The 26,870-nt window shown below is 37.5% G+C and overlaps 1 protein-coding gene across 2 annotated transcripts; it reads left to right on the forward strand.

Annotated features, from left to right (window-relative positions):
- The first annotated feature begins 273 nt into the window (after positions 1 to 273).
- Positions 274 to 26,870, forward strand: DBF4 (DBF4 zinc finger). 2 transcript variants are annotated; one of them, XM_056118290.1, is made up of 12 exons: positions 274 to 412; positions 1,743 to 1,915; positions 8,308 to 8,487; positions 10,596 to 10,646; positions 11,070 to 11,139; positions 11,328 to 11,404; positions 17,416 to 17,452; positions 18,579 to 18,624; positions 20,594 to 20,722; positions 21,852 to 21,966; positions 23,437 to 23,561; positions 25,363 to 26,870. In XM_056118290.1, exons 1-12 carry the CDS (start codon positions 367 to 369, stop codon positions 26,339 to 26,341), a joined length of 2,028 nt encoding a protein of 675 aa, XP_055974265.1. In that variant the 5' UTR covers positions 274 to 366; the 3' UTR covers positions 26,342 to 26,870. The 2 variants fall into 2 exon arrangements, with proteins under 2 accessions (XP_055974265.1, XP_055974266.1); XM_056118291.1 differs by having other exon boundaries at positions 18,582 to 18,624.

Genomic DNA, 26,870 nt, shown 5'->3' on the forward strand with positions numbered 1-26,870 from the left:
GGGGCGCGCAGCCGACGGGGCGGGCACGTGTGGGCCGGCGCGAGGCGGGGCACGGCGCGCGAGGGGGCGGGACGCACGTCTGGGGCGCCGCGGCCGCGTGACGCGTTTTCAAATCTTCAACCGCCGCTGCCCACTCGTTTGTGCTCGGCTGCTCCCTCCTCCGCGCTTCGGAGCCCGTGCTGGCGGCCGGAAGCCGCTCTGCTACTCGCGGGTGAGGGTCTTGCGTGGAAACGAGAAGCCGGCGCCCCTCCCCGACCCCCCGACTCCCACAGACACACACCACACACTCCTCAAGGAATCGTGTTTTCGCGGCCGCCCGGCGCCAGTCCCTCTCAGCACCCAGCATGTAGGGGCCGGGCGGCTGCCATGAACTCCGGAGCCATGAGGATCCACAGCAAAGGACATTTCCAGGGTACGAAGCCCCTCCTCTGCCGTGCCGCGCCGTCCCTTTAATCCTTTCCTTCGCCGACGGGCCCCCACCCCCCACCTCCCCCCCACGGATCCTCGAGCGTTCTCCCGCCCAATCCCGCCGCCTTTCTTCTCCCGCCGCGCCGCCGGGCTCGGGTCCCGGGCTTCAGCTCGAGGAAAAAGGGACCGGCCCGGGCTCCCTCCCGTGCTCCTCGTCTGAGGAAAAGGGACCGGCCCGCGCTCCCTCCCTCCCTTGCCTCCCGGGCCCCAGATGGCCGGCCCGGGTAAAACCGGAAAACAAAAGTGCGGCCCCCGGCACCGCTGGCGCTGCGCTCCGGGTGGGCTGGAGGCTTGGAAGTGGAGGGGCGGGGGGGGGGGGGGGTTCTTCCTTTGGTGTCGCTTAGAATTGAGGGCAAGGAATCGGATTTCGGACCCACCACGTCGATCTTTTTCAGCGTACAAAGACAAAAAAGAAAAAGCCCAGGTCCCGTTTCCCATCCATCAGCGCGATGTTTTTTTCTTTGGAAATTGTCGCGTGTATAATTAGAGAGAGAGACGTACGTGAATTTATCTTTTAGAATTCAACCGAGCCAACTGGGATCTAGACGGTAGTTCTTAAATTTGGGTCTCATCGACTTTCCGTAGGAAAGGAATGTTGGGTCTTTTGCTTCTTAAGAGGCCAGCTATCGAACCAGCCGGCTTGAGCGGTGGGAGGGCCTTTCAGGTCATTCTGGTTAAATAGAGGTTCTTTGCTTTTATTTATTTATTTTTTGGCCAAAAACACTTTGATCTCCTGTTGTGTGTTCACCACCAGAATTGGCAAACGCCGGCTCGATTACTAGTGGGGTCCAGCGTTTTTGCAAGAAAAAGCTTTGTATCATTTATCATTCCCTGCCTTAATACAATAAACATGAATGGACTATTTCGTGCTGATCAGCTATTGGCTGTGGACCAGAGTTACTCGACTGCTTAGTGATCTGTTAAAATTTAGACTGCGTTCTTTCCCTCAGCCAAAGGGTACTACAGAGAAAGATTGGCATCTTTCTTTAAATGCTAATGTGTGAGCTTAGTGGAGATTTTATTTTCCGCTTTGATAATTATTGTATAAAGAATTTACGTTTTGAGTTTGCAGCGACACCTGGCCTTGCTCAGAGATTATTACTGACTCTGTGCTCAGGGATTGCTCTTGATGGGGCTTTCAGGGGACCATGTGGTGCTGGGGATGGATCCTTGGCTTCCTGTATGCAGGGCAAGCACCTTAACTGCTCTGTTGTAGAAAATGCTTTAAAACTGACAATTGTGCATAAAAGATGTGACTTAAACTTTTTAATCAGCAGGTGGAATCCAAGTCAAAAATGAAAAAAACAGATCATCCTTGAAATCTCTGAAAACTGATAAACCGGAAAAACCCAAACATAAACCACTTTGGGGAAAAGTATTTTACATTGATGTGCCTTCCATTGCCCTATCGGAGAAACTGCAAAAGGACATTAAGGATCTGGGAGGGGTAAGTCAAATCAGACATTTGTGGTGATACGAGAAAATTTTGTGACTATAGCAGTGGCTTCCAACAGAAGCAATCCAGCCAATTTGCAGAAAACATTAGATGCTGTTTAAGGTACGGTACACATGGATAAAATTTTGCTTCATAATACTAGGCTTCAAAAATTAAAACAATGTGTAATGTTTTATTTCTGACTTAGTGGATCATGAAATCTCTTGACAGTTCTGCAGGTGTAAGAAAACTGAAACCACTACTTTAGTATATGTAACTTAAGTTTTTTATATTAGAGAACCTATTTGTTTCAACTTTTGGTAGCCTGATAATACTTTCAGTTTCTGTGCTTAATGAATCTAATGTGAAATTTACAAAGTAAAAAAAATCCTTTTACCTGGTGGAACAGCTGATTTGCCTTTTCATTGTAATCTGAGATATTTTTCACATGGCAGGTACTCTCTGATTATGATTATTGGAGAGCTGCATAAATTTGTTTGGACTCCCATTAATGTTGTTTAAAGAACAAGGAAAACAACTGCTTTTGAGCCACAGTCAAAATTGTGAGTGCTATAGTCACAACAGAATGAATGTCATAAGGAGAGTTTGGATAAAATACGGAAAAAAGCATTTCCTACCTTACATAATGAATAAATGATTAGGAAATTTAGAGTATTTGTCTAAAGTCTTTATTAGGGTTAAGGCAGATAAATTTTAGCAAGTGAGTTTAGAATTTAATTTAGTTCATAATTCTGTCTGTTTAAAGACTTATGCTATGCTTGAGTTGTCATGGCAACATCTTTGAATAATCCTAACAAGTCTTGTCTTCCAAAAATAGAAATTTGCAGAATATAAGCAACCATCCTAGAATTGTCAATATGATACTTATTTTTGAAATGTTCTGCTTTTTTGTTATTCATTTCATTAAACATTTTTTATTAATAGTAGCAGCGTGTGTCATGATGGTTATGTGACTGCATTCCAGAAAAATAAAAAATAAAAAATCTATTGGGGTCAAGAGTACAGCCTATAGGATGTTAACCTTGCATGAGGCTGACCTTTGCTCCTTGTATCACATACAGTCTACAGCACCTCTAGGAGTAATTCATGAGTGCGGAGCATCTCTGGGTGTGGCCCAAAACCAAAAAAAATTATAATTTCTAAAAAAAAATTATAAGCCTGCTGCCCAGTGACTACAACCAAGACTGTCTCAGTGAGTTAAAACGCTTAGACACTGGTTAAAGATCCTTCATTTCAGGAGACGGGGAGATTGAGTAGGGAAGGCACCCATCTCCCTTGTGACCAACCCTGGTTTGAATACATAACATCTCACCACCAGGTGAGAGTCTTCCCTTTTCACTGGCAGATGTGGCCCACAAAAGATTCTTTTTTGAAACAGGAAGCTTGTAGAGAAGTTAACTGACCTTAAATATTATTCACATAATTTTCAGACTAAAATGCTAAACTATTCATTTCATCTATCAGTAAATAACTTAGTTTTGCAACATTCTTACATATGTTGAGCTACATAGATCTCTTCTGAAGGAAGACACTATTGATTTGTGTTTTTAGGGTAAAACCCCTCAAAATATACTGAGAAAGTAGCTCAGTGGTAGAGCACTTGACTTGTATATCTGAGGCCCTGGATTCATGAACATCCCAGACACCACATATTAACCCCTGGAACACTGCCAGGAGTTTTAAACCCCGAGTATGACCAGGTTGTGGCCCAACCCTTACCCTACCCACTCCAAAAAAAGAAAAAGAAAAAAGTCACTAGCAAAAGTAGCAGTATAGAAACCAGTGCAGAGATTGCTTGCTCTGTTGCTGTTCTCTTCTCATTGTAGTTCCTGAGATACTTGCAAGAAACATTTTGAATTAGTGTATACTATTGGCCACAACTTAAACTGTGGGATGTAGTCACGTAAGTGAATGTGGGAATTGTGAAAAATGTATAAATTTTCAACATTAAATTCTAAGTGTGTACTGACCAAAAATTAATGCAAACTCTACTGCATAATCAGTCTTAGGTGTTTTGGGCAGTGCTTGTTTGTGCTGCATATCTTGGGCAAAAGAGATCACAAGTGGAAAATGTTTAAGAAGCTGTATCATAAACCATACCTGTCTCTTAACCCTTTTTTGTCTATAAATCTTTGTGTATAGCCCTGCCATAGATAGTAGTTGAGAGCCTGTAGTTGAGTCTTCCAAATTTTAATTCAAAATGATCTGAAATGAAATGAAACTAGGAGAACAATAAAGGCATTAAGCTTCCAAACTTTCTCCCGAAGCTGCGAAATTTCAACTGAATTTTAACTTAAATTTTCAAAAAAAAAAAATTATCCCCATACACTTTAAACAGTTGAGTAATATACTAATTCTTTTTTGTCCCTATTCCATTATTCTGTTGTTAACAAATGACTTTGTTAGGTAGCTCTTTTCAGAAATTGAAGGAAACTTGAACTTTGGATACTGAGCATTAGGGTTAACACTTATTGTTGAATATGTCTTCCTTGAAAGGACTGAAATTACTGATTATTAGAATTTCCTGAGCCCTTTTCTTTTTCCTTTTGTAATTTAGCTGTAACTTCAGAATATTGCCCCTGTTTATTTTTTAATTTTCACTTTTTTGTTTTTTTGTTTATTTTTTGGCCACTCCCATCAATCGTCAGGGATTACTTCTGGTTCTGCACTCAGAAATTACTCCTGACAGTGCTCATGGTGCCATACGGGATGCAAGGACTCGAACCTGGGTTGTGGATGTACAAGGCAAGAGTCCTACCCACAGTACTGTCTCTCTGGCCCCATAAAGTAAATATTAGTAAAAATTTTTTGTTTTGTTTTTGTTTTTTGAGCCATGTGGTGATGCTCAGGGATTACCCCTGGTTCTATTCTTAGGGATCACTCCCGGTGGGCTCAGGGGACCATATGAGATCAAACCCAGGTTGGCTGCATGCAAGGCAAATGCCCACCTGCTGTACTATTGCTCCAACTGTTTCTTTCTTCAGTATAGTGCATCATTCATTTATTCTAGTTTTCTTAAAAATGCTAACAGAGAGAATGGCACGTGGGTAAGGCACTTGTCTTAACTGAGCATCACAGGAGTGATCCCTCAGCAAAGAACCAGGTATAAACCCTGAACATCACTGGGTGTGGCTCCAAAAACAAAAGAAAATGTATAAATACCTGCTTATCTCTAGATGATCATGAATTCAACCACTAACAACATAAGTGGAGCTTGATATAATGGGGAGCTACTTTTAAAAGTGACAAAAGAGAGCATCTGTAATAAAATAACCTAAAAGTGACATAGAATCAGTTTCCTGTTTTCTTGAATGTGACATTTAATGCACAGGCAAGAATTGGACAAAAGAAAAGATGTGCATCAAAGGAGACAATAGAAGGTAAAAAGATATCCCTCAAAATAAAAGAGAAGGAATAGCTACAGATTTTGTATCTTGATAACCATGTGTATGATTTATCCAAAATATATCCAGAACTACAACTGAGTACCGTAAAGAAAGACTTACAACTCAATACTAAAACAATTCCATTTTTTAAAAAATGAGCAACAGAGTTGAATAGACATATCTTTGAGGAAACTATAGTATCAGTAAGTACATGAAAAGATGTTCAACATCACTGGTCATTAGGAAAATAATGAATCAGTTATTAATATAAATGAGTTACCATCTTACTGTCATAAGGATGATTATTATCCAATAACCTGCGTGTTAGAAAGGATGTGGGGAAACAAATTCTTGTGTAGTATTTGTTGGATTGTAAAATGATTTAGGTTATGGAAAACAGAATGTTGGTTCATTGAAGAATTAAGACTAGAATCAGGTGACTCTTCTTAGAGGTTAATATATATAGCAAAAAGAAAAGCACAGTTTTAGAAATGCATTTATTTTTCTGTATCATCTTGTTGGGTCCTTGAAAAGGCATTTGTGTATTCAGGTTTATATCATTATTTATAATTGCTAAAAGGGAAAAACAATTGACTTCAAAAGTCTGGTGAGTGTATACTTTCTCTTTGGAGACCCAGTTTTGATCCCTAATGTTGTATGGTGAGTGTGAACTCCCTGCTACTATCAAGCACCCTAGGAATGACTCCTTAGACTACCAGGTGTGGTCCAAAAACACCCAAAGTATTTATCAACAGATGACTACCTAAACAAATTATAGTATGACTATAGTGGAATATTACTCAACTTTGAAGTGGTATGAAACTACTGACTTATGCTGTAGTATGGAAGAACCTTGAAACAATGTGCCTGATATAGAAGAACAAATAGTTAGGTTTCCATTTACGAGGCATCTTAGACATATTCTTAAAAATCAGAGATAGACTAGAGATTTAAATGAGAGCTCTTTAACTGGTCCAGTGGTTCTGCTGGGATGAGTTCTAGATATGGACTGCTGATATATATTTATCACAGGGTTTTTTTTTTTTATGTTTCTTGTCAGGGACACATTGAGCTGTACTGGGTGGGGAAAATACGCTGGGTGGGGGATTACTTGAATATGATTCCCACATATGTGCAAAGCAGGCACTAGACCTTTGAGCCATCTCCCTGACCTCTTTATCACATTTTTTTTAAATGTGTTGGAATTTTGACTTCTTTTGAAATTCAAAACTTCCAATAGTTCTGAAAAAAACACTAAGAAATGAAGAAGTGGGACTGGAGAGAATAGTACAAGTTGTAAGGTACTTGTCTTGCTTACAACTATAGTAGCCATAACCCTGGTTGAAATTCAGGGTGCCGCCTGTGTTCCCCTGTCACCACCAGGGGTCACTCCTGGGCACAGAGTCAGCCCTGAGCACCTCTCTGGTTGTGGCCCAGAAACAAACAAACAAACAAAAAAAAATGAAATGTGCTCAACAGACTGCTTTAGGTGTTGCAGGTTGGGTTTGATCACTGGTATTGTAAAGTCCCCAGAGCACTAATAATGGTTTTGACCCCAAAACCAGCAACAAAAAATTAAGTATTTTATGTCAGTTTTATTCCTGCTGATCCTTGTAGACATTTGTGATCCCTGGAGCAAATAAATTTGGGATCTACTATTAACCATTGAAATGTTGCTGAGAAAAAGAAGGTAGTTGTATTTAAGGGAGCAACTTCTTTTAGAGTAGGTTAAGTGTAAACTAATTGTGCTTAATGCTTAAAAGGAATTGGTTCATCTGTTACGTACTTTATTCATGTTTTGTTCCCTTGTATGAGAGCCTACAGAAATTGGATAAGTGCTTGAGAATTTTCTGTATCTTTCAGTTACACACTAATGATTAATAGCATTAACTTTCAGTTTTCCTGTTACTGGATGGGAGTGATCTGAGGGGTGGGGAGAGGCCAGGGCAAACATGCTGCAGTGCTCAGGTTTTTCTCCTGGTTCTGCACACTCAGGGATCACTCTTGGTCATGCTCAAGGGACCATATGGAGTATCTGGGATCAATTTCAGGTTGACTGTGTGCAGGGCGAACACCCAGCCGTTTGTACTTACACTCAAGTTTGAGAATGATCTTTAGTAATACTGACTTTTGTACATGTGTTTATAGGTTCAGGCTTTAACCAGTGTTTTTTCAGATTTTTTAAGTAAGGAAATTCTCTTAACATCTTGAACACTTAAAGGTAAAGGTATTCTCCCTCCTGTTACATATTCTTAGAGGAAGATATTTTATAACATTTATGATATTTTATGACATTTGTTGTCCAGTGTGAAAATTGCTAGCTACATGTCCCTATTTAATTTTACTAAAATTAGAGGAAATTTAAAATTAAGTTGCACGATCATACTAATTATATTTCCAAACACTCAGTAACCATTTGTCTGAGTTGTTGCCATATTAAATAAGTGCTGGTAGTGTTTCCATCATTGCAGTAAGTTCTTTTGAATAGTACTGCTTAAGAATATGAATTTGAATCAGAATACATGTGTTAATTTTGTTACACTGGTAACCTTAAGCAAGTCACTTCATTTGTACTCTCTAAAATGTGTCTATTATTAGTGCCATGGTATTATGCTGATTATATATAGAGTGAGTATTTAAAAAATACTAGCTAGTTTATGATGCTATTAAACCTCATAACGAGAACCCCTTTGTAATTTTTAGGAACCTATTACTCAGAAACACAACATTGTACACCAACAGGTGGGGCCAGAGCAATATAGTACGGTGGGTAGGACATTTAACATTGCACCTGTCCAATCCAAAGTTGATCCCAGGCAACACATTTGGTCCCCAAGCTCTGCAAACAGTGATCCCTGAGCACAGAGTAGGAGTAAACCCTGACCACCACTGGGTATGGCCAAAAACACCCAAATATGCCTCCAGTTTACTTAATATTAAAATTGTGACATTTTATACTGTTCAATTTTTGACTTAAATTCTTTGTTTTCTGTGTAGAGAGTGGAAGAATTTCTCAGCAAAGATATTAGTTATCTTATTTCAAATAAAAAGGAAGCTAAATTTGCACAAACCTTGGGTCGAATTTCTCCTGTACCGAGTCCAGAATCTGCATATACTGCAGAAACTACTTCACCTCATCCTAGCCATGATGGAAGCTCAGTCAAGCCTCCAGATTCAGTAAGTATGATTTGAAATGGTTTTTCAGGGTTGGCTAGCATCAGAATTCAGTTGGTTAGGACAGTGTGTACCTTATATGTAGTTTCACTCATAAAGATTGTTATGTAAAAGTGATTTTTCTGCTGGTAATATTTGTGAAATAAAGGAATTGCTTTAATTGCTTTCAGGAATTACTTAAATACATTCTGTGTTTAGGAAAGACTGTTCTTTTTCCCTTCAATTTTTGTGCTATACCTAGCAGTGCTCAGGGGTAACTCTTCAACTCTGGGAAGATTCTGGGGATTGAACTGGAATCTGCATCCGGGGTCTGCCGCATACAAGGGAAGCACCTTAACCCCTTTACTATTTCTCAAGCCCAGCAGGTCAGGTCAATGTTTTATCTGATTTATTTATTTTGGTTAATTTTGGGAGCTACACCCAGATATGCTCAGGACTTTCTCTGGCTCTAAGCTCAAGGATCCCTCCTGGGACTTGGGACCATATCGAGTGCTAGGGATCTAACCCAGGTCTACATTGTATCTTATCTGCTGTATTGTCTCTGGCCCCAAAGTCAGTGTTTGTTTTAAAGAATAATTGAAAACCTTTTGTTGATTGTTTCAGAACATAAGATTAGATAAATTACACACAAGTGCCAAATACATCTGGACACCTATTATGTTGGTACATCTTCAGGCTGAGCATGGTTTTTTGCTTTTCTAAGTATTAGGAGAAAAGACACTTTTCTCACAAGTGAAAAATGTGTGAAATCACATTTTATTGCCCATTTAAAAAAAGACAATACCATATTCTTTTACATATTGATTGCTTTATCTCAGGCTGTAAAAGCAGAAGTTATAGTTGCAATAATGATGACTCTCTGACATGCAGAATATAAAATACAGTATCTAACCCTTAACAGAAATTGTTTGCTGACTCCTATCTGGAATTACATTATATTCCTACCACTCAGCTACTATAGGAAAATACAGTGAAGAAAAAAATAAGTATAGATAGGGGAAGGGATCATGAAATAAATTGTATTTTCTTCATTTTTAGATTAAAATTTAATAATTGAATTATTTTAAGAATCTTTCTGAACTTTGTTATTGCAATCATTTTGGAAGTGGAAACAATAGGGTTAGGTAAAACAAAAATAGGTAGACAAAAAGTTATTCCTTGAAAAAAGAAACAAACACATATTCATCCTTTTACTTAAAGCATTTTTCAAACAAGATTAAATGCCAATGACAATTGCAAATTATTGCACAGAGAATTTTGACTGCTTTTTCTAGAGTTGTTTTTTTAAAATGAGATAACTAGGAAGAAAGAGTTTATAGAAAATCTGGGGCTAGAGCTATAGCACAGCCGGTAGGGCGTTTGCCTTGCACACGGCCAACATGGCTGACCCGAGTTCGATTCCTCCGCCCCTCTCAGAGAGTCCGGCAAGCTACTGAGAGTATCTCGCCCGCACGGCAGAGCCTGGCAAGCTGCCCGTGACGTATTCAATATGCCAAATACAGTAACAACAAAGTCTCACACTGGAGATGTTAGTGGGCCCGCTCAAGAAAATCGATGAACAACAGGACAGTGACAGTGATAGGAAATCTGACTTTATATTTAAAAATCTCAGTTCAATAGGAATCTAAAATACAAACTTAAGATTTTTAAACAAATTTCAGAGGAACATAGTTTTCATTTTTAATGTTGCCTAGAATTTACCAGAATTATGACCTTGAGAACCAATAAAGATAGTTAACAGGCTGAGCACATGTTTGTGGGAGACACACGTTCAGTCTCCAGCATTGTATATGGTTGTTGTCATCTTCCTCCATTTGTCCATTTCACCCCATGTACAGGGAAGTTGCCCACGAGCAGAATCTGGTGTGGCACAGGAGAGCAGCAACATAAAAACATGACCTTTAATCTCATTCAGTTTAGTAGTTCCATGTAAAAAAAATGCTTTAGAAAAATTACATTTTAAATGCTGTTTTGTGTTAATCAGCCAGTAGTTCTTAACCTGTGAGGTGCTATGTAATACTTTTCACTTATCTTGCTGTTTTTTGTTAATCAGCCAGTAGTTCTTAACCTGTGAGGTGCTATGTAGTAACTTTTCTCTTATCTTTTTATAGATGTGTTTGAGCAGAGGAAAATTACTAGTTGAAAAAGCTATCAAGGACCATGTAAGTAGAAACTTAAATTCAGTGGGTATATTCTGGCATTTAAAACTTTGAGTGTTGAATAGATATACTTGAAGGCCTCACATTTTTAATAAGAAAACATTAAATATCTGCCTATACTGTGTTTGAATTAACAGAACCTACTTTTCATGAAGAAATGTCTCCATCTTGTGGCCTTTGAAAATATTGCTATAGATTCCTGAAAGGTCATTTTTTTGTATGTTTAAATGATGTCTTAAAACTAGTAATTCAGTATATATTAAAATTGTCAAGAATTATGGAACTAGATTTGTGATGTTATAAATCTTTTAAAGAACTGGTTTCATTCGGAATCTGTTCTGAATAATCAGTTCAGTAATAGTAAGTTTTCTATTTATGTAAAATAGTGTTTTTCTAACAAAAGTATTCAACCTTTTTTTTTAATAGGATTTAATTCCTTCAAATAGTATATTATCAAATGCCTTATCATGGGGAGTAAAAATACTTCATACTGATGGTAAGAATATTAAAATTGTTTTCTGACAGTATTATAAAAGTAACAGTTTCTATTTCCTGTGTTCCTCCTTTTATGTAGAATTCTTATAGAGATGTTTGTAAAAGATAATTCAAAAGTTAGAACAATTAAAGAAAATAATATTTAACTGCAAAGGTGAAACTATTGATATTATACTTTTCTTTTAATAGACATTAGATACTACATTGAGCAGAAGAAAAAAGAATTGTACTTACTCAAAAAATCAAGCACTTCTGTTAGAGATGTGGTATGTTATTTTCATTAATTTTTACAGTAATAAGAATGATCAAGCTTTGTTTATTATGTAAATAAATTGACAGAATATTTTAATAGCTCACCTTTGTAAATGTATGTGTGTTTTTATCATTTGTATACATTGTTTATCATGTCTTAGAATTTACTTATGAAGTGAAAATTTTTTCTTGGATAGTTGCATTTTTGCTGCAGTATAATTTGCTGCTTTTCGTTATAAGGAAAATAGTGCAATGTCTTAAATGTCTGAAAATATCATAAATAATAGAGCTTTTAGAACATAGGAACATATATTTCAACAAGTTTACATAGTCTTTAAAGACTACCGTTTGCATTTTTATAGAAACTGCATTGAACTTTTGTAGTGCTTTGGGAGGGTTGTCATTTTGACAATATTATTGCTTATAAAAATATAATGCCCAAACGAAATGCATCTGGACTGTGCACTTAACTATGGCGCTATGCTGCCCTGGGAGGGGAAGGGTGTCTGTCCTTCCGTCTGTCCCCCCTTGCGGCAGCAGCATGGTGGGGTGCATCATTTAGAGCCTAATGAACAGCCAGGTATGAGACTGCATTGATGTGGCACGTGGGGCCACATGGGATGGGGCTGGAATCGGCCCTGCTCCCTGCCATGACAATGATCCAGGTTGCCACCCTCAAACTCCTCCTCCAGCTTCTGAACGATCATGATCCCAGAGGCACACATATCAATCTCAGAACCCAGGGGCTTCTGGCAACAATCCCTCTAGGCTTATTACTAAAATATCAGAAATCCAAATTGACATGGCCACTATTGTGGCCACATGAAATCATATGCTCTTCATAATCAACAGTAGAAAACAAATTATCTAATGATGTCTTTGTGGCAGGTCTGAATGTTGAGGAAAATTCCAAATAACAATGTTGGGATTCTGCCACGTGGCGGGGTGGAGGGGGGGTGGAAAATGTGCACTGGTGAAGGGACGGGTGTTTGATGATTGACCGACTGAGACTTGAACTGAAAGGCTTTGTAACTGTCCCATGGTGATTCAGTGAATATATATATATATATATTGCTTCTAATCCATGAACAGAGACTGTGTTTCTGTTGTCTTTTTGTTTTTTTAGCAGTGATTTAGTTTTCTTTGTGTCAGTCTTTACTTTTATTAGACTCAATCATCGGAACTTGATTTTTTTTTTTTTGAGATGTCTTTATTCTCATTTATTTCCAGGAATCTTTTCATTTCTCTGATTTCCACTTTGACCCACTAGCTGTTCCATTGTAATGAGTTATTTCTTCCCTTTTGGGGGTGGGGGGATGGATTTTGGACCTACACCTAGTAGTGCTCAGGGCCTGTTCATGGCTTTGTACGCAGGAACCACTCCTTATGCTGCTTGCGGTCTATCTGGGGTGCTGGGGATCAAACCTGCCCACAGTACTCTATCTGTCCACTGGAGTTTTCCTTTTTTGTCTGCTTTGGTATCAGGGTGATGTTGCCTCATAGAAACTGGGAGAGTTCCTATTCAACTTTCTCTTAAGAGGCTGACAAGGATTGGGATTAGATTTCAAATATATACATATATATATATATATATATACACATTTTCAATTGTTCGTTTGTTTTTCTGGACATACCTGGGTGTACTCAGGATTTACTCCTGGCAGGGTTGGGGTACCATATCGGTGCCATGGATTGAACCCACGTCATGTGCCTTAGCTGCTGTGCTCCAGACCTTTTAAAGGTTTGGAAGAACTCTGGTAAACCCATTTGGTCCTGGGCTTTTGTATTTTTTGGAGATACTTTTGACTACCATTTTGATTTCTTTGATAATCATCTGTCATCGTTCCATCTTCTAGGTTCTCAATTTTCTTTAATTACATAAAGATTTTCATAGTATTCTACGATCCTTTAAATTTCTCTGGTATCTGTTGTGATAGGGCTGGAGCGATAGCACAGTGGGTAGCGCGTTTGCCTTACATGCAGCCAACATGGCCGACCCGAGTTGGATTCCTCCGCCCCTCTCGGAGAGCCCGGCAAGCTACCGAGAGTATCTCACCCGCACGGCAGAGCCTGGCAAGCTCCCCGTGATGTATTCGATATGGCAAATAACAAGTAACAAGTCTCACAGTGTTACTGGGCTCGCTCAAGCAAATCGATGAACAACGGAAGGACCGTACCGTAATCTGTTGTGATGCCTCCCTTTTCATTTCTGAATCTGTTTATTACGATCTTTTTTGTGAGTCTAGCTAATGGTTTGTCAACCTTGATTATTTTTCAAAAAAAAGAAAAACAGCTGTGGGTTTCATTCTTTTGCACTTTTTTTGTTTTAGTTTACATTTTTTATTTCTGCTCTATTTTATCATTCTGATTGATTTGGGTTCCCTTTGTTATCTTTTTCTAGCATCTTAAATTGTGCTGTTAGACTCTTTGGGTCTTTCTTGCTTCCTCTTATTTTTACTGCTGTGAGTTTCTCTCTTACTACTACTTTGGTTCTGTCCCATATGTTTTAGGTAATTCATGCCTTCATTCCTATTTATTCCCAGAAATTTTTTGATTTCTCTGATTTTGTATTTGACCCTCTTTGTTCAGTTGTAATGAGTTGTTTAATTTCAAAGTACTGGTGAGTCATTTCCTGTATGACTAATTTCTCTTTTAAAGGCATGGTTACCTGAGAGAATGGTTGATATGATTTCTATCTTCTTGATTTTATAGAGATATGTTTTATGACCTAGTTTGTGGTCATGTTTAGAGAATGTCCCCTCAATTTGGGGGGGATTAAGGGTCTTACATATGCCTTCTAGGCCTATCTCTTCCAAAGCCAGTGTTTCCTTGTTGAGATTTTGCCTAATTGAACTACCCAGCAATGATAGGGGAGCATTAATGTCTTCGATTACTGTCATTTTCCTTTGGTTGGTCTCCATCTCTAAAATGGTTTTTAGTAGACAGTGAAAGGTAATCTGACAACCTATATTTTATGTCTGTTTCACTCTTAATATAATGATACTACTGAATTTTGGCTTGCTGGTATAATGATGGTTTTTCTTGATGTTCTCTATTTAGTTCCTGTTTCTCTCTTTTCTACCTTTAAGATTTTTGAAGTTTCACCTGTTGGCTTTTGTGTATGTGTCTTTGTCTTTGTTTTGCTGGTTGCTTTGGGATTTAAAATATACACATGTATATCTTTTCACAGTCTATTTAAAATAAATGTTCTAGCCATCTCAAACTGTAGAAACCATAAAACTTTGCATCCTTTTTTATTTTCCCCCTGTTTGTTGCTATCAGCTTTAGCAGTTTGTCATCCCAGTTTAGGTAGATGGCAATTGTAATCTTTTTAGTTTCCAAATGCAATTTCCATTGTGTTCTGGGGTGGGTTTGTGTGTGTGTGTGGGGGGGGGGGCGGGGACTTTTTTGTTTGTTTGGGGGCCACACCCAGCAATGCTTCCGTCTCTGCACTCAAGAATCACTCCTGACCGTGCTCAAGTAAACCCATATGGGATGTCAGTGATTGAACCCCTGGTCTGCCAGCTGCCTGCAAGTCATGTGCCCTACCTGTTGTACTATATCTTTTGCCCTCCTGTGGGTTCTGTACATGCATCATTTATAGCTTAGTCCAAGACTTGGGCACTTGTTTAAATCTCAGCTCTGTTTTCACTACCTTGCATCAGGTTTTTTCTTAGAATATGCAGCTTAAAGTTCAAACAAAGGGTTATACCTGACACTTTTCTAGATTATGTGGTAAAATTACCTACTTTTCCAGGTCATCTCTGAGACTTGTCACACTGGCTCTTTCAAGAGTCTCCCTAATTGGAATTTCCTCATTTCGGCTTCTGGGTACCTTTGCAATTGCAGTTCTGTTGTTGGGCAAAACTGGGGAGATAGGGGAAGAAATAAGAAATAATAAAGGGTCTTACTTAGTCCTTTTTAAAATCCCAGGAACCTCTTTTTTTCCAGTAAGATACAGGCTGTGTAGAAATTGTAGTGATGGGGTCTTCAACTTTAACTTTGTGATAAGAGTGTTATTCTTAAGAAAACTTGAAAAGATTGAGGGCTAGTGTAGAGTGTAGTGAATAGGCGCTTGGCCTGAACGTGGCTGACTTGGGTTCAATCCCTGAGCATCATTGAATGTGTCCCAAAAACAAGAGAAGAGAGGGAGAAAGGAGATGTGAGGAATGGAAAGCTTACTCATCAACCTTACTTTTACACAGACAGGTAACCTGTTGAGATCTTTTTACTTTATTCCACAATAGATCTATTATTGACCAAGCTTTGAACTAAGAACTTGGAGGTTGCTCTTTTTTTTCCAGTCTTCATTAATCAGTGGGATTTGTCATCTTGGATATATTTCATCTTGATTAGAATTGACCAGCATCACTGTATCACTGTCATCCCGTTGTTCTTAGATTTGCTCCAGTGGGTGTTAGTAACATCTCCATTTGTCCCAGCCCTGAGATTTTAGCAGGGTCTCCTTAGTCCTTCCCAAGGGAACCATATTGGAGGCTGTTTCAGGGTCAGGGTAATGAGACCGGTTATTGTTACTGTTTTTGGCATATCGAATACACCACAGGGAGCTTGTCAGGCTCTGCCATGCGGGCGGGATACTCTTGGTAGCTTGCCAGTAGAATTGACTGAATCACTGTCATCCCGTTGATTGTCAGATTACTCGAGCGGGCGCCAGTAACGTCTCTTCCTCCCAGCCTGGGATTTTAGCAGCCTCTTCTTACTTGTCTTTTCCCAACGACTTGGGCCTTTTTCAGTGTTAAGGGAATGACACCTGTTGTCGTTACTGTATTCTGCATATCGAATACTCCACAAGGAGCTTGCCAGGTTCTGCCTGTGTGGACTGGATACTCTCGGTAGCTTTCTGGGTTCTCCGAGAGGTATATATTTATATTTTTTTCTCTATGATTTATTGCCTACTGTCTGAACCCCATCAGATATGGTGTAATAATTGTGGAAAAATGGGTAGGAAGTATCTTATAATGTGTCAGGAAAGCAGCCTGAAGCGTGGCGGTGGTTGGGTAGTGGAGAGCGGCTGCCGGGGCTAGATCCCTTGCTGTGGGGAGGGCTCTCACTTACCCCACATTCTGGCATGGAGTCTGGCGGCATGGTTCTGGAAGCCTCGTTTTATACTCCCATCTGGGAGGAGCATCCATGAGTTTTGGAGGGTGGCCTGTGAGATTATCTGGTGCCTGCAGGGTGTGGTTCATGGGTGTGATCCCTGAGTCATGGAGATTGGGGGAAGCAGGCAGAGCGTCTCTGTTCCTGGATCTCCTGAGTCCAGAGTCCAACTTCACAAAGTTCTGCATTATCTGTGTTCCTTTGGAATTTCATTCATGGAAAGTGGCCTGGAGTGTGGCAGTGGTTGGACTCCGCTCCAGGCTGTTAGGTGGGTGAGAGCCCTCCCCACCTCAAGGGACCCGGCCTCTGCAGAATTGACTAGTAGATTATAATAATTTTTTTACTATTTGTTTTATTTATCATGGAAGTTTTGCTGAGTAAAAGCTTAAAAATAATATGACTGTAGACTACTTATTCAGTTGTACCTTTTCTGTATTGACTTCTTTCTGCGAAGATAGAAAAAAAGCTGGAATGGAAGGTATCTATTGGGTGTATTATTTTGAATTCTATACTAATGGTGGTATTGATTTTTAAAAAATGAGGTACTGGTCTTTTTTTTTTTTTTTTAATAATAGGGCTACTGCAGGCAGTGCCCTGGCATCCATGTAGTTGAAGATCATATTCAGGCTTCTCACATGCTAGGCATGTTCTACCATTTGAGCTATACATCCCCAGACCAATAGGTGTTTAGTCCTTGATGATTGCTATCTTTAATTTCTTCAGTGAGTTGATAATTAAAAGCAAGGTTTTTCCCTTTCATCCTTCCAAAAATGATACTTTTTTTAAAAGTGTATGTTCCATATGTGACTTCTATATCTTTCAGATATAGAGTACTTGTAGTTGTTGTTTTCATTGTGTAAATAACCAGTATTTTCACTTTATTTTCATTTTCTATTTTCTTTTCTAGGGGAAAAGAATAAGTATTGGCACACAGAAAGCAAGAAGTAAGTATTTTGATACCTTTAAATGTATTCGGTTTAGAGGCTGGAGCAATAGCACAGTGGGTAGGGCGTTTGCCTTGCATGCGGCCGACCCGGGTTTGATTCCCAACATTCCATATGGTCTCCTGAGCACCGCCAGGAGTAATTCCTGAGAGTGCAGAGCCAGGAGTAAGCCCTGTGCATTGCCGGGTGTGACCCAAAAAGCAAATATATAAATAAATAAATAAATGTATTCGGTTTACTGTTAGAAAAACATAATAGAATTTAGAAAAATCTAAATTCTAAAAGCTCATGTAAACAGTGCTTTAAATAACTAAATCAGTAACTTTGCTGTTTAGAAGAACATGGATGCTTATGGGCAGTCTGAAACCTCTGGACCGCTTAGAATAAAGTTTTTTTTAAAGCATTTTTAAAAATTACTAGATAACTGGGGCTGGAATGATAGCACAGTGGGTAGGGCATTTGCCTTGCAAGTGGCCGACCCGGGTTCGATTCCCAGCATCCCATATGGTTCTCCGAGCACTGCCAGGAGTAATTCCTGAGTGAAGAGCCAAGAGTAACACCTGTGCATCACTGGGTCTGGCAAAAAAAAAATCATTAGAGAACAAAAGCAGTTTTATTTAAATTTAGTTCTTAGAAATTCAATCAGGGCCTCACCAGGAAGTAGTTGGGGTTTTATAGGGAGTTTGGGAATTCAGCTCAGGGCTTTCTTTGCATGCTCTCAGCCTCTTTTAGCTCTCCCTGGCCCCAGAATGTTTTTAATTATGAAATAGTGATCTCCTTGCTTTGGTAACACATTAAAACAAATTCTAATAGTTCAAATAGTTCAAATTGCTACTCTGATTTGAAGTGATAAATGTACATGATGTTTTCAAATAATTTCAATAACTAATACATAAAAATGTTCTCACTGGTGATGACATCACATGTACTGGTAATACTGCTCTGTGATCTTATGTTTTCAGTGTCATTGTATGGTTAGATTTTATTAATGAACATACTATGTAAATGTGAAAAGAATGTTTATTTTGGTGGGGCTTTTGGTGTTTGCCAGAGAAGGTTTTTTGGTTTTTTAAACAGTTAACTGGAATTTGTAACCTTCTAATACCATGTTTTATATGATCTCAAGCAGGTAGACTGAAAAAACCTTTTGTAAAGGTGGAAGATGTGAGCCAGTAAGTATATAACTTCAACTTGGGTGACTTAGAAAGTCTTGTTGGAAATATATACTCCCTTTATACTTGCATTAATACTTCTCTATTATTACTATTAGGTTTTATGTATATATATATTTTTTCTAATCAAGTTTTAAGAATTTGTTGATTGCGATTTTATTACATGAATGCGCAATAATTTATTAATCATTGTATAACATTGGGCTTGAGCGATAGCACAGCAGGTAGGGCGTTTGCCTTGCATGCAGCCGATTCGAGTTTGATTCCTCCTTCCCTCTGAGAAAGCCTGGCAAGCTACCCATGACATTCAGTATGCCAAAAACAGTAACAAGAAGTCTCCCGATTTGTGTGAGATGTTACTGGTGCCCACTCGAGCAAATTGATGAACAACAGGGGGACAATGCTACCAGATTAATTTGGCCTGGGAGAATAGATTACTTTCTCTTGACTTTCCAGTCATTTATATTGGTTTTTGGACCACATGCGGTGGTGTTTAGGAGTCACTTCTGGAGGTAGTCAGGGAACCTTGCAGTACCAGGAATCAAAACCAAATCTCCTTATTTGCAAAGATTGCCCACAACCATTTAAGCTACTCTCAGCCCTACAGTTACTCATTTAGACATGTGTGATTAACTCTGGGTATTGACTGAAGTTATAAAAATGTTTTGACTACTATTTGTAATATTAACTGTGTTGTTGTGTTGGTTAGAAATTTAATTCAAAATAAGGCCTAAAGATCCCATCTTAATGGATTGAAAGAATGTGATTTAAGATATCATTGCTTCCTAATTTTAAAACTTACTATAAAGCTACAGTAATCTAAACACTTTAGGTACTGAGATAAAGCAGATGTTCAGAGTAGTGGAATAGGCATTCACAATATTTTGTAAGAGATGTTCTGGAAAAGAATTTTTACTTGTATGATCAAATTTTATTTGACAAGGATGACAATTTCTTCATTCAATGGCAAAGGCATGCTTTTTTTTTTAATAAATGGTATTGGGAAAACTTTATACATAGCAAAAGAATGAAGCTAGACCCTTATTGCTAATATCATAAAATCTTGTAAGGAACTTAGAAAAGATTTATGGCATTGCATTTGACATTGATTTCTTAGCTATGACAACAAAAAATAGAGAGTAGACTATCAATTTATCATTTCTGTTATCGAGGACATGAAAATGTGAAATTCTACAGAAACAAGTTATTTGCAAGTCACATACCTAGTAAAGAACTCAATAGGAAATTACTGACCTGATTAAAAAATGAGCAGAAGACTTATATAGACATTTATCTAGATAATACAGAATGCCAAGTAGCGTATGAAAATATATTTGACATCATTAACCATAGAGAAATGCAAACCAAAGCCAAATTACCACTTCACACCTTTTAGGATAGGTCTAACTCAAAATAGCCAAGGGTCAGAGGTACCCCCAGATATATAGTAACATGTTTAATGACACAGAACAGAATATTAGAAAAGAAATTAAATTCTTGTGCTTTAAGGTTGAAGGTTGAAATTTTTGAGATTGAGGTTGAAGTTACATTCTTACTTGTGCTTTATAGATGAGCTTTGAGGACCATTATACTAAGTGAAATAAGAAATTACTGCATGTTTTCCCTTAAGTACCTAGAGCAGTCAGTTTCATAGAGACAAACTAGAACAGTGACTGTAAGGAGCTAATGGGATAGGGAGAATAGTGAGTTAATGTTTAATTAGTATTCACGTTAGCAGGTTGAAAAGTCTTGTAGAGATGAATGGTGTTAATGCTTTAAAAATATTATAAATATGCTTATCTGAAACAAAATGGTAAAAATAATAAATTTTATGTGTATATTTTTAAAATGTTTTAAAAATGGATTTACAAATTGATTTCTGTTGTCTAAGATTCCAGATGAATTACATGATTTTCAAGTATATTTCTTTCATCATAACTGTCTCATGCATTTTTTTCACTCTTTTTAGACTTTACAGACCATTTTATCTTCAGCTGGCCAATGTGCCTATTATAAATTACTCTATTCAGAAGCCCGCCAGTCCATTTGATGTAGATAAGCCATCTAGTTCCCAAAAGCAAACTCAGGTTAAACTAAGGTTGGTTTAATCTCAAGTGATTTTTTTTATCCTCTTAAATGTTCTTTTTTTTTCTTTACGTTATTTAATGACTTGCCTGGGGTGTGTGTTTCTAAACAGCATTATGGTTCTCCCTCACAATTGGTGATCTGGAGGCTTGGAAGGCACTTCAGACAATAATTAACCACTTGGACCAGCTATTCAATACTAGGGCCTTAGGATATTGTTCTGCTCAAACTATGGTAATGGGGACTATCCAGGCCACCTTGGTGGTATAGGGGATTCCCCATGGTATATCCAGTGGTGCTTAGGAGACTTAATGTGCTGGGGATCAGCTTCACACAAAGTCTGTCTGAAAATTATGTGCCTTAACCCACCTATACTTTCTTGCCAGCTCTATATATCTTTGTAACCCCTTTGCTAGAGTTAAGTCTTGAAACTATCTTATCACATTTAGACACTCAGTCAATGGGGCTTAAAAATATTTACAAATAAAATGTGTTATTTTAACTACAGTGGGTAGGGTATTTGCCTAGCACATGGCCAGCTTAGGCACCTAGGTTTATCCCTGGCATCTCTTAAGGTCCCCCGCCCACCAGGAGCAATTCTTCCGAATTCAGAGCCAGTTGTAAGCCCTGAGCACTGCCAGTGTAGTGCCCCCCCCATCCCGTCAAAAAAAGCAATGATGATTCTTATACCTTTCAGTATGCATTCTGAATCAGAAAATTATAACATTATAGTGTTTAATATTTTTGTGTTTCTTCTGTCTGCTACCTTTAAAAATTAAAAAAGTGGCTGGAGCGATAGCACAGTGGTAGGGCTCTTGCCTTGCGCACAGCCAGCCCGGCTGAGTTGGTTCGATTCCTCCGCCCCTCTCGGAGAGCTCGCCAAGCTACTGAGAGTATCTGGCCCACACGGCAAAGCCTGGCAAGCTACCCATGACATATTTGATATTCCAAACACAGTAACAACAAGTCTCATGATGGAGATGTTATTGGGCCCTCTAGAGCAAATCGATGAACAACGGGAGGACAGTGATACAGTGCTACCTTTATACAAATTATATCAAATTGCTTAATGGTTAAAGGCTAATTTTTAAAATTATTGTGTATGATTTGCTATTAATTCTTTTCCTACATATTTCTATCAGAATCCAAGCAGATGCTGAAAAATGCAGTGGAATCCCGGTTCAGCTTCAACTGAAAGAGAAGAAGAAAAAAGGATACTGTGAATGTTGCTTACAGAAATATGAAGATCTTGAAACTGTAAATGTGATTGTTTATTTGGGGGGCTAGATATTTCTAAAACTAAATATGTGCTATTTAAATTTTAATTGGTGGTTTACAAATTGATAATTATTAAGTACTGTAGTTCTGTTTGATAGCCCCTTCGCTTTTAAGAAGCCCAAGTGGGCTGAAGTGATAGTACTGGGGTTAAAGCACTTTGTATGTGGCCAACCTCTATTTGATCCCCTGAGCACAGAGCCAGGAGTTAGCTCCGAAGCATTGCAAGATTATCCATCCCCAAAATAAAGATCCCAAATATGAACCAATGTATTATTAGAAAGCAATTTGTATTAATTTATTTAGCAGTAGTGACCATCTGTTCTGTATTAGTCAGTCCTTTCAGTGAACAGCATGGAGATCTCTCCTGAAGATTACATTTTATGGAGGGGGGAGAAGAAAGGTAACCTTTTATATTAGTTTGTTATCCTAATTTAATGCTCAGTAAATATGGGGGCAAGAAAACAAAATCTGACCTTTGATGACCACCTGACTAATGTAGAAAGGAAGGAAAATTGGTGTAGTTGTTAGGATTACTGCTTTTGTTTTTGAGCCACACCTGGCTCTGTGCTTGTACTTGTGAGTTGCTCCTGGCTGTGCTCAGGGGGACCATACAGTATCAGGAATTGAACCTGGTTCTATCATATGCAAGGCCAACTTTTTGTACCTAGTTTTTAAATGTAGAGAAAATGCTTGCTTTATGACTCTTAGATTTCATAATCTAAGTTCAGTTTCATCCAATCAAGGCATTTGTTTAACAAATTTTGTTACCGGTGATTAAACAGTAGGGCAAATAAATTTTTGTCACTAAACCTGTGATAGGGAAAATAGATCTAAGACCTTTATTAGAAACAGGTTGAAAAATAGATCTAAGACATTAGAAATGGAGTGTCACAAAAATAATGTGTAAAGTATAATGATAATAATTGTAATTAGTATAGAATAAGGGACACAGAAAGTTCAACTGAGTGACATATAAATCAAGACTTAAAAGAAGACTAGATATAGTGGGGAATTGCACTAAAGGTGGGAATTGTTTTCTTAATTTATTTGAATTAATGAATTTTTCTTGTAACATGAATATACAGAATGTGACCTTATAGATGAAGTGTTTCTTTTTACATTTGAATCATTTTCTTTTAACATTTTTGGACATAATATAGTATGTGAGAAAAAAAAAATCTTTCATAATGTGCGGTAGCACTGGAAAATTCTGCTTTTCAGAAATATCAAATAAGGTTACATGAAACTGGGGAAAACGAATGATTTGTCCTTTATCATATTAGGCTTTTAAGATACAACTCCCAGTTGACTCACATATTGGTAAAATAAGCTTGGAGATTTTACTCAAAAAGGACCGAGTTTTATCCTAAGACATGAAAATGTTGGAAAACTTTAAGCAAAAGTGTCTGTTGGTTTTAAAGTAACATTTACATTGTTTGTTTGTTTTAGCATCTTCTCAGTGAGCAGCACAGAAACTTTGCACAGAGTAATAACTATCAAATTGTTGATGATATTGTATCTAAGTTAGTTTTTGACTTTGTGGAATATGAAAGGGACATGCCTAAGAAGAAAAGGTAATTTATCACTCTTAAGTTTGAAAATACTTGAATATTAAATAGAAAAAGTCTAAATTTTTTCTTTCAGAATGTTGTTTTTAGGATGTGAATACATTTAAGAACTGATTTCCTTTCCTCATCCCCTCTTCCCTACTACCAAAAGCTATTTACCTTAACTGATACTTAAGATTCTCTTCTAAATATAACTGGAAGATGAGTTTACACACTTTTTTTTTAAATAAAGAACCAGATAGTGGACGATACGATCTCGGTAACTTCTCGGCTTTGTCATTAATACATTGGAAGCAGCCACAATATATGTAAGCAAATAAGCGTTATGGCTGTATTCCAGTAAATGTATTTAGAATGATAACTAATAATGCTAATTGTTGTATGATAACTCTTCATTGACCAAGTGATTCTAATTATGTTTTTTCTATAAATCTGAAACTTAAAAAGATTTCATATGAATACACTATTGAATTGATAATAACTCAGTAGATTATTCAGTTCCTATATCTTTTTTAATCTTTTTTTTCCTGGTGTTTGGGCCCCTCCCAGTGGTGCTCAGGGCTTAAGCCTGACTCTACACTTACGGTTCACTCTTTTCTGTTCTTTTTCTTTTTTCATTTTTTTTGACTTTGTTTTGAGTCATCATACCTGGAGGTGCTCAGGGGTTACTCCTGGCAGTGCTCAGAGGACCATATGGGATATTGGGAAACAAATCCTGGTAGACAGAGTACAAAGCAAATGCCCTACCCATTGTACTATCTCTCTGGCCTCAGGGATCACTCTTGGTACTCAAGGTACCATATGCCCAGCATCTAACCTGGTTGTCCACGTGAAAGGCCAGCACCCCCTGCAGTACTATTAACTCTGGTACAGGTTTTAGATAGCTTAAAAAATTAACTAGAAACTTTCTTAAAAGCTGCATCTACTCAAGTTCGTGTATATTTCAATACTTGTTTATGACTCAACATTGTAATTGGAGAGGCATACTGCAAATTATTGAAACTATATGTAGTATGTAAACTACTGTAAGACTTTAGAATTGTTTGGAAACACAATCTACGTAAAAATTCTAAACTGGTACTTCCATTTAAGCTGCTTATTCCTCAATTGTGAGCACAAATTTTTATCTCTGTGGGCAAGTCACCTAACAACACTAGTCTTAAAAGAGAATGATGTGGGATCAGTGCTATTTATCTTTCTCATTCTACTTTTTTTTTTCCAAGGGGGATCTTAAGAGGGAACATAGAAAAAAATATGAAAGATAATTTTTCTGGTTTTGAAAGTACTGGAGGAATTCTATGTTTCTGTGTTACCTGACGTATATAATAGCTGCTTATATAGTTTGGATTATCTAGTACAGTCTGGTATTCCAAGGAATCAAGAAACTCCATAAAGAAGGGGGCTTGGGGTCAAATACAATATGAAACTGAAGGACTAATTTAACATCTTTAGAAATGTAAATATAGAAACTGAAGGGCCAATTTGTCATTTCAAGTTTACAGCTTGCTTTGATAATAGGTAATTTATACTTGAATATTTCCAGTCAAGTACTCATCCTTCATCTTGCTAGTAAATGAGACAGAATAATATAAATTAAAAAGATTAAAAAGATGTATTTTATTAGTTTAAGAATATCTAAATTTGACAAAATGTTAAGATTTCTTTTAAATAAATCTAAGATTTTATTTCCTAAGCTAAATAAGTTTCATAAGTAGTTTTAAAAGATTTTTACCAATTTGTGTTTGCTAATAACATTCAGTAATTGCCACAATTATTTTAACTTTAAAAAAATTTTTTCCCTATAAAGAATAAAGTACAGTGCTGGATCTCTTTCTTCCGTTACTGCAAATGTCCTGAAAAAGACTGAACCAAAAGAAAAGCTAGAACTGCAGCATATTTCTCAGAAAGACTTCAGGGAGAATAATGTACAGGTGATCGAACAGAGTTTCTTAAACAAAGAAACCCAGGAACCTGAACAAAAGTTTGTGTTTATTTCAGAGCCCATTCCCTGCCCTGCAAGCGGATTGAGAGGCCTTCATGAGAAAACAACTAATAAACATACTGTGTTAAGTCCAGCTGAAGATGATATAAAGCAAAATCTTACACATCTACCTCAAGATACAAGTAAACAGGAACGTATTCTTGACATTTCTGAGCAATTAATAATAAATGAAAATGACTTTGAAGAACTTAATGTTGATCGCTGTCATTGTACGCTACAAACATCTGTACAAATATCTAATTTCCATACAGACAATAGTGCATCTCAACGGAAACAGAAGTCTGATGCTGTGCTTTATCCAGCAAATGATATGAAGGAGAAAGACCTTCATTCAATATGTGGTCATGATTCTGATTTGTGGACAATAAAGGGTCCACATGAGCACCTAAGAAGTCATGTAAATACTCCGCCCCAGATTCCCGAGGAACTTAATGAATGTGATGTCAAGAATATGGATGGTCTAACTTGTAGTAGAATCCATCGAAAAGTAAAAATATTATTAGGAAGAAATAAAAAAGAAAATCTTGAACCAAATGTGGAATTAGATAAGAACAGAACTGAGTTCATTACACAAGAAAAAAGCATAATTTGTAGTTCTCCAGTACAGTCTCTACTGGATGTATTTCAGACAAGTGAAGAGAAGTCAGAATTCTTGGGTTTCACAAGCTACACTGAAAACAGTGGTGTATGTGATGTTTTAGATATTTGGGAAGAGGAAGATTCAGACAATCTCTTATCAATGTTTTTATCTTCTCCTTCAACGTCTACATTTACAGGCTTTTAGATCTCAAAAATACCTTTTAAATATGTTGATTATATTTTTGGATTTTTTTATAAATGTATAACAAAATTTCCAATTTTGTTTACAGAAATGAACGTAAATAATAAAGGTGGTATTTGCATTTTTCAACAGAATCAAATATCCATTATAGAAAAGTTATAGAACAAACTTGTGACCTATCTTATTTTACATGCCATGTTCATAATTATTTACTAAGAATTATTATGAGTAATAAGTTGGCTTTATGTCACTAAAAATAATTTCAAGTGAAAATTTGAATATAAACATTTAGCATTATTTATACTATTAAGTTTCCACAATGACAGGACTTTTGACATAAATTTCATGAATGACAAGTTTTATACAGAAAAAATAATTTGCATTCTAAAAATTGTTTTCTAGAAATATTGGCACTTGAAGGTGTCCTAATTGGACCATGATAATACATCAGTACTGAGGAGTTAGGCTCTTTGTTAGGGATAATTAGAATGCATGAGGAAGAAAACCAAGCTGCCACATGAAATAAAATATT

Source organism: Sorex fumeus, unplaced genomic scaffold (genome assembly GCF_029834395.1).
Source record: "Sorex fumeus unplaced genomic scaffold, SorFum_2.1 ptg000037l, whole genome shotgun sequence".
NCBI classification, from domain to species: domain Eukaryota; kingdom Metazoa; phylum Chordata; class Mammalia; order Eulipotyphla; family Soricidae; genus Sorex; species Sorex fumeus.

Bases quoted from the DNA above. Each gene is read 5' to 3' on its own strand.
- DBF4 (XM_056118290.1), top strand. From the start codon at position 367: ATGAACTCCGGAGCCATGAGGATCCACAGCAAAGGACATTTCCAGG. The intron at 10,647-11,069 runs GTAAGTAGAAAC...TTTTTTTAATAG, and splicing joins AAAAAGCTATCAAGGACCAT to GATTTAATTCCTTCAAATAG. The intron at 23,562-25,362 runs GTAATTTATCAC...TTCCCTATAAAG, and splicing joins GACATGCCTAAGAAGAAAAG to AATAAAGTACAGTGCTGGAT.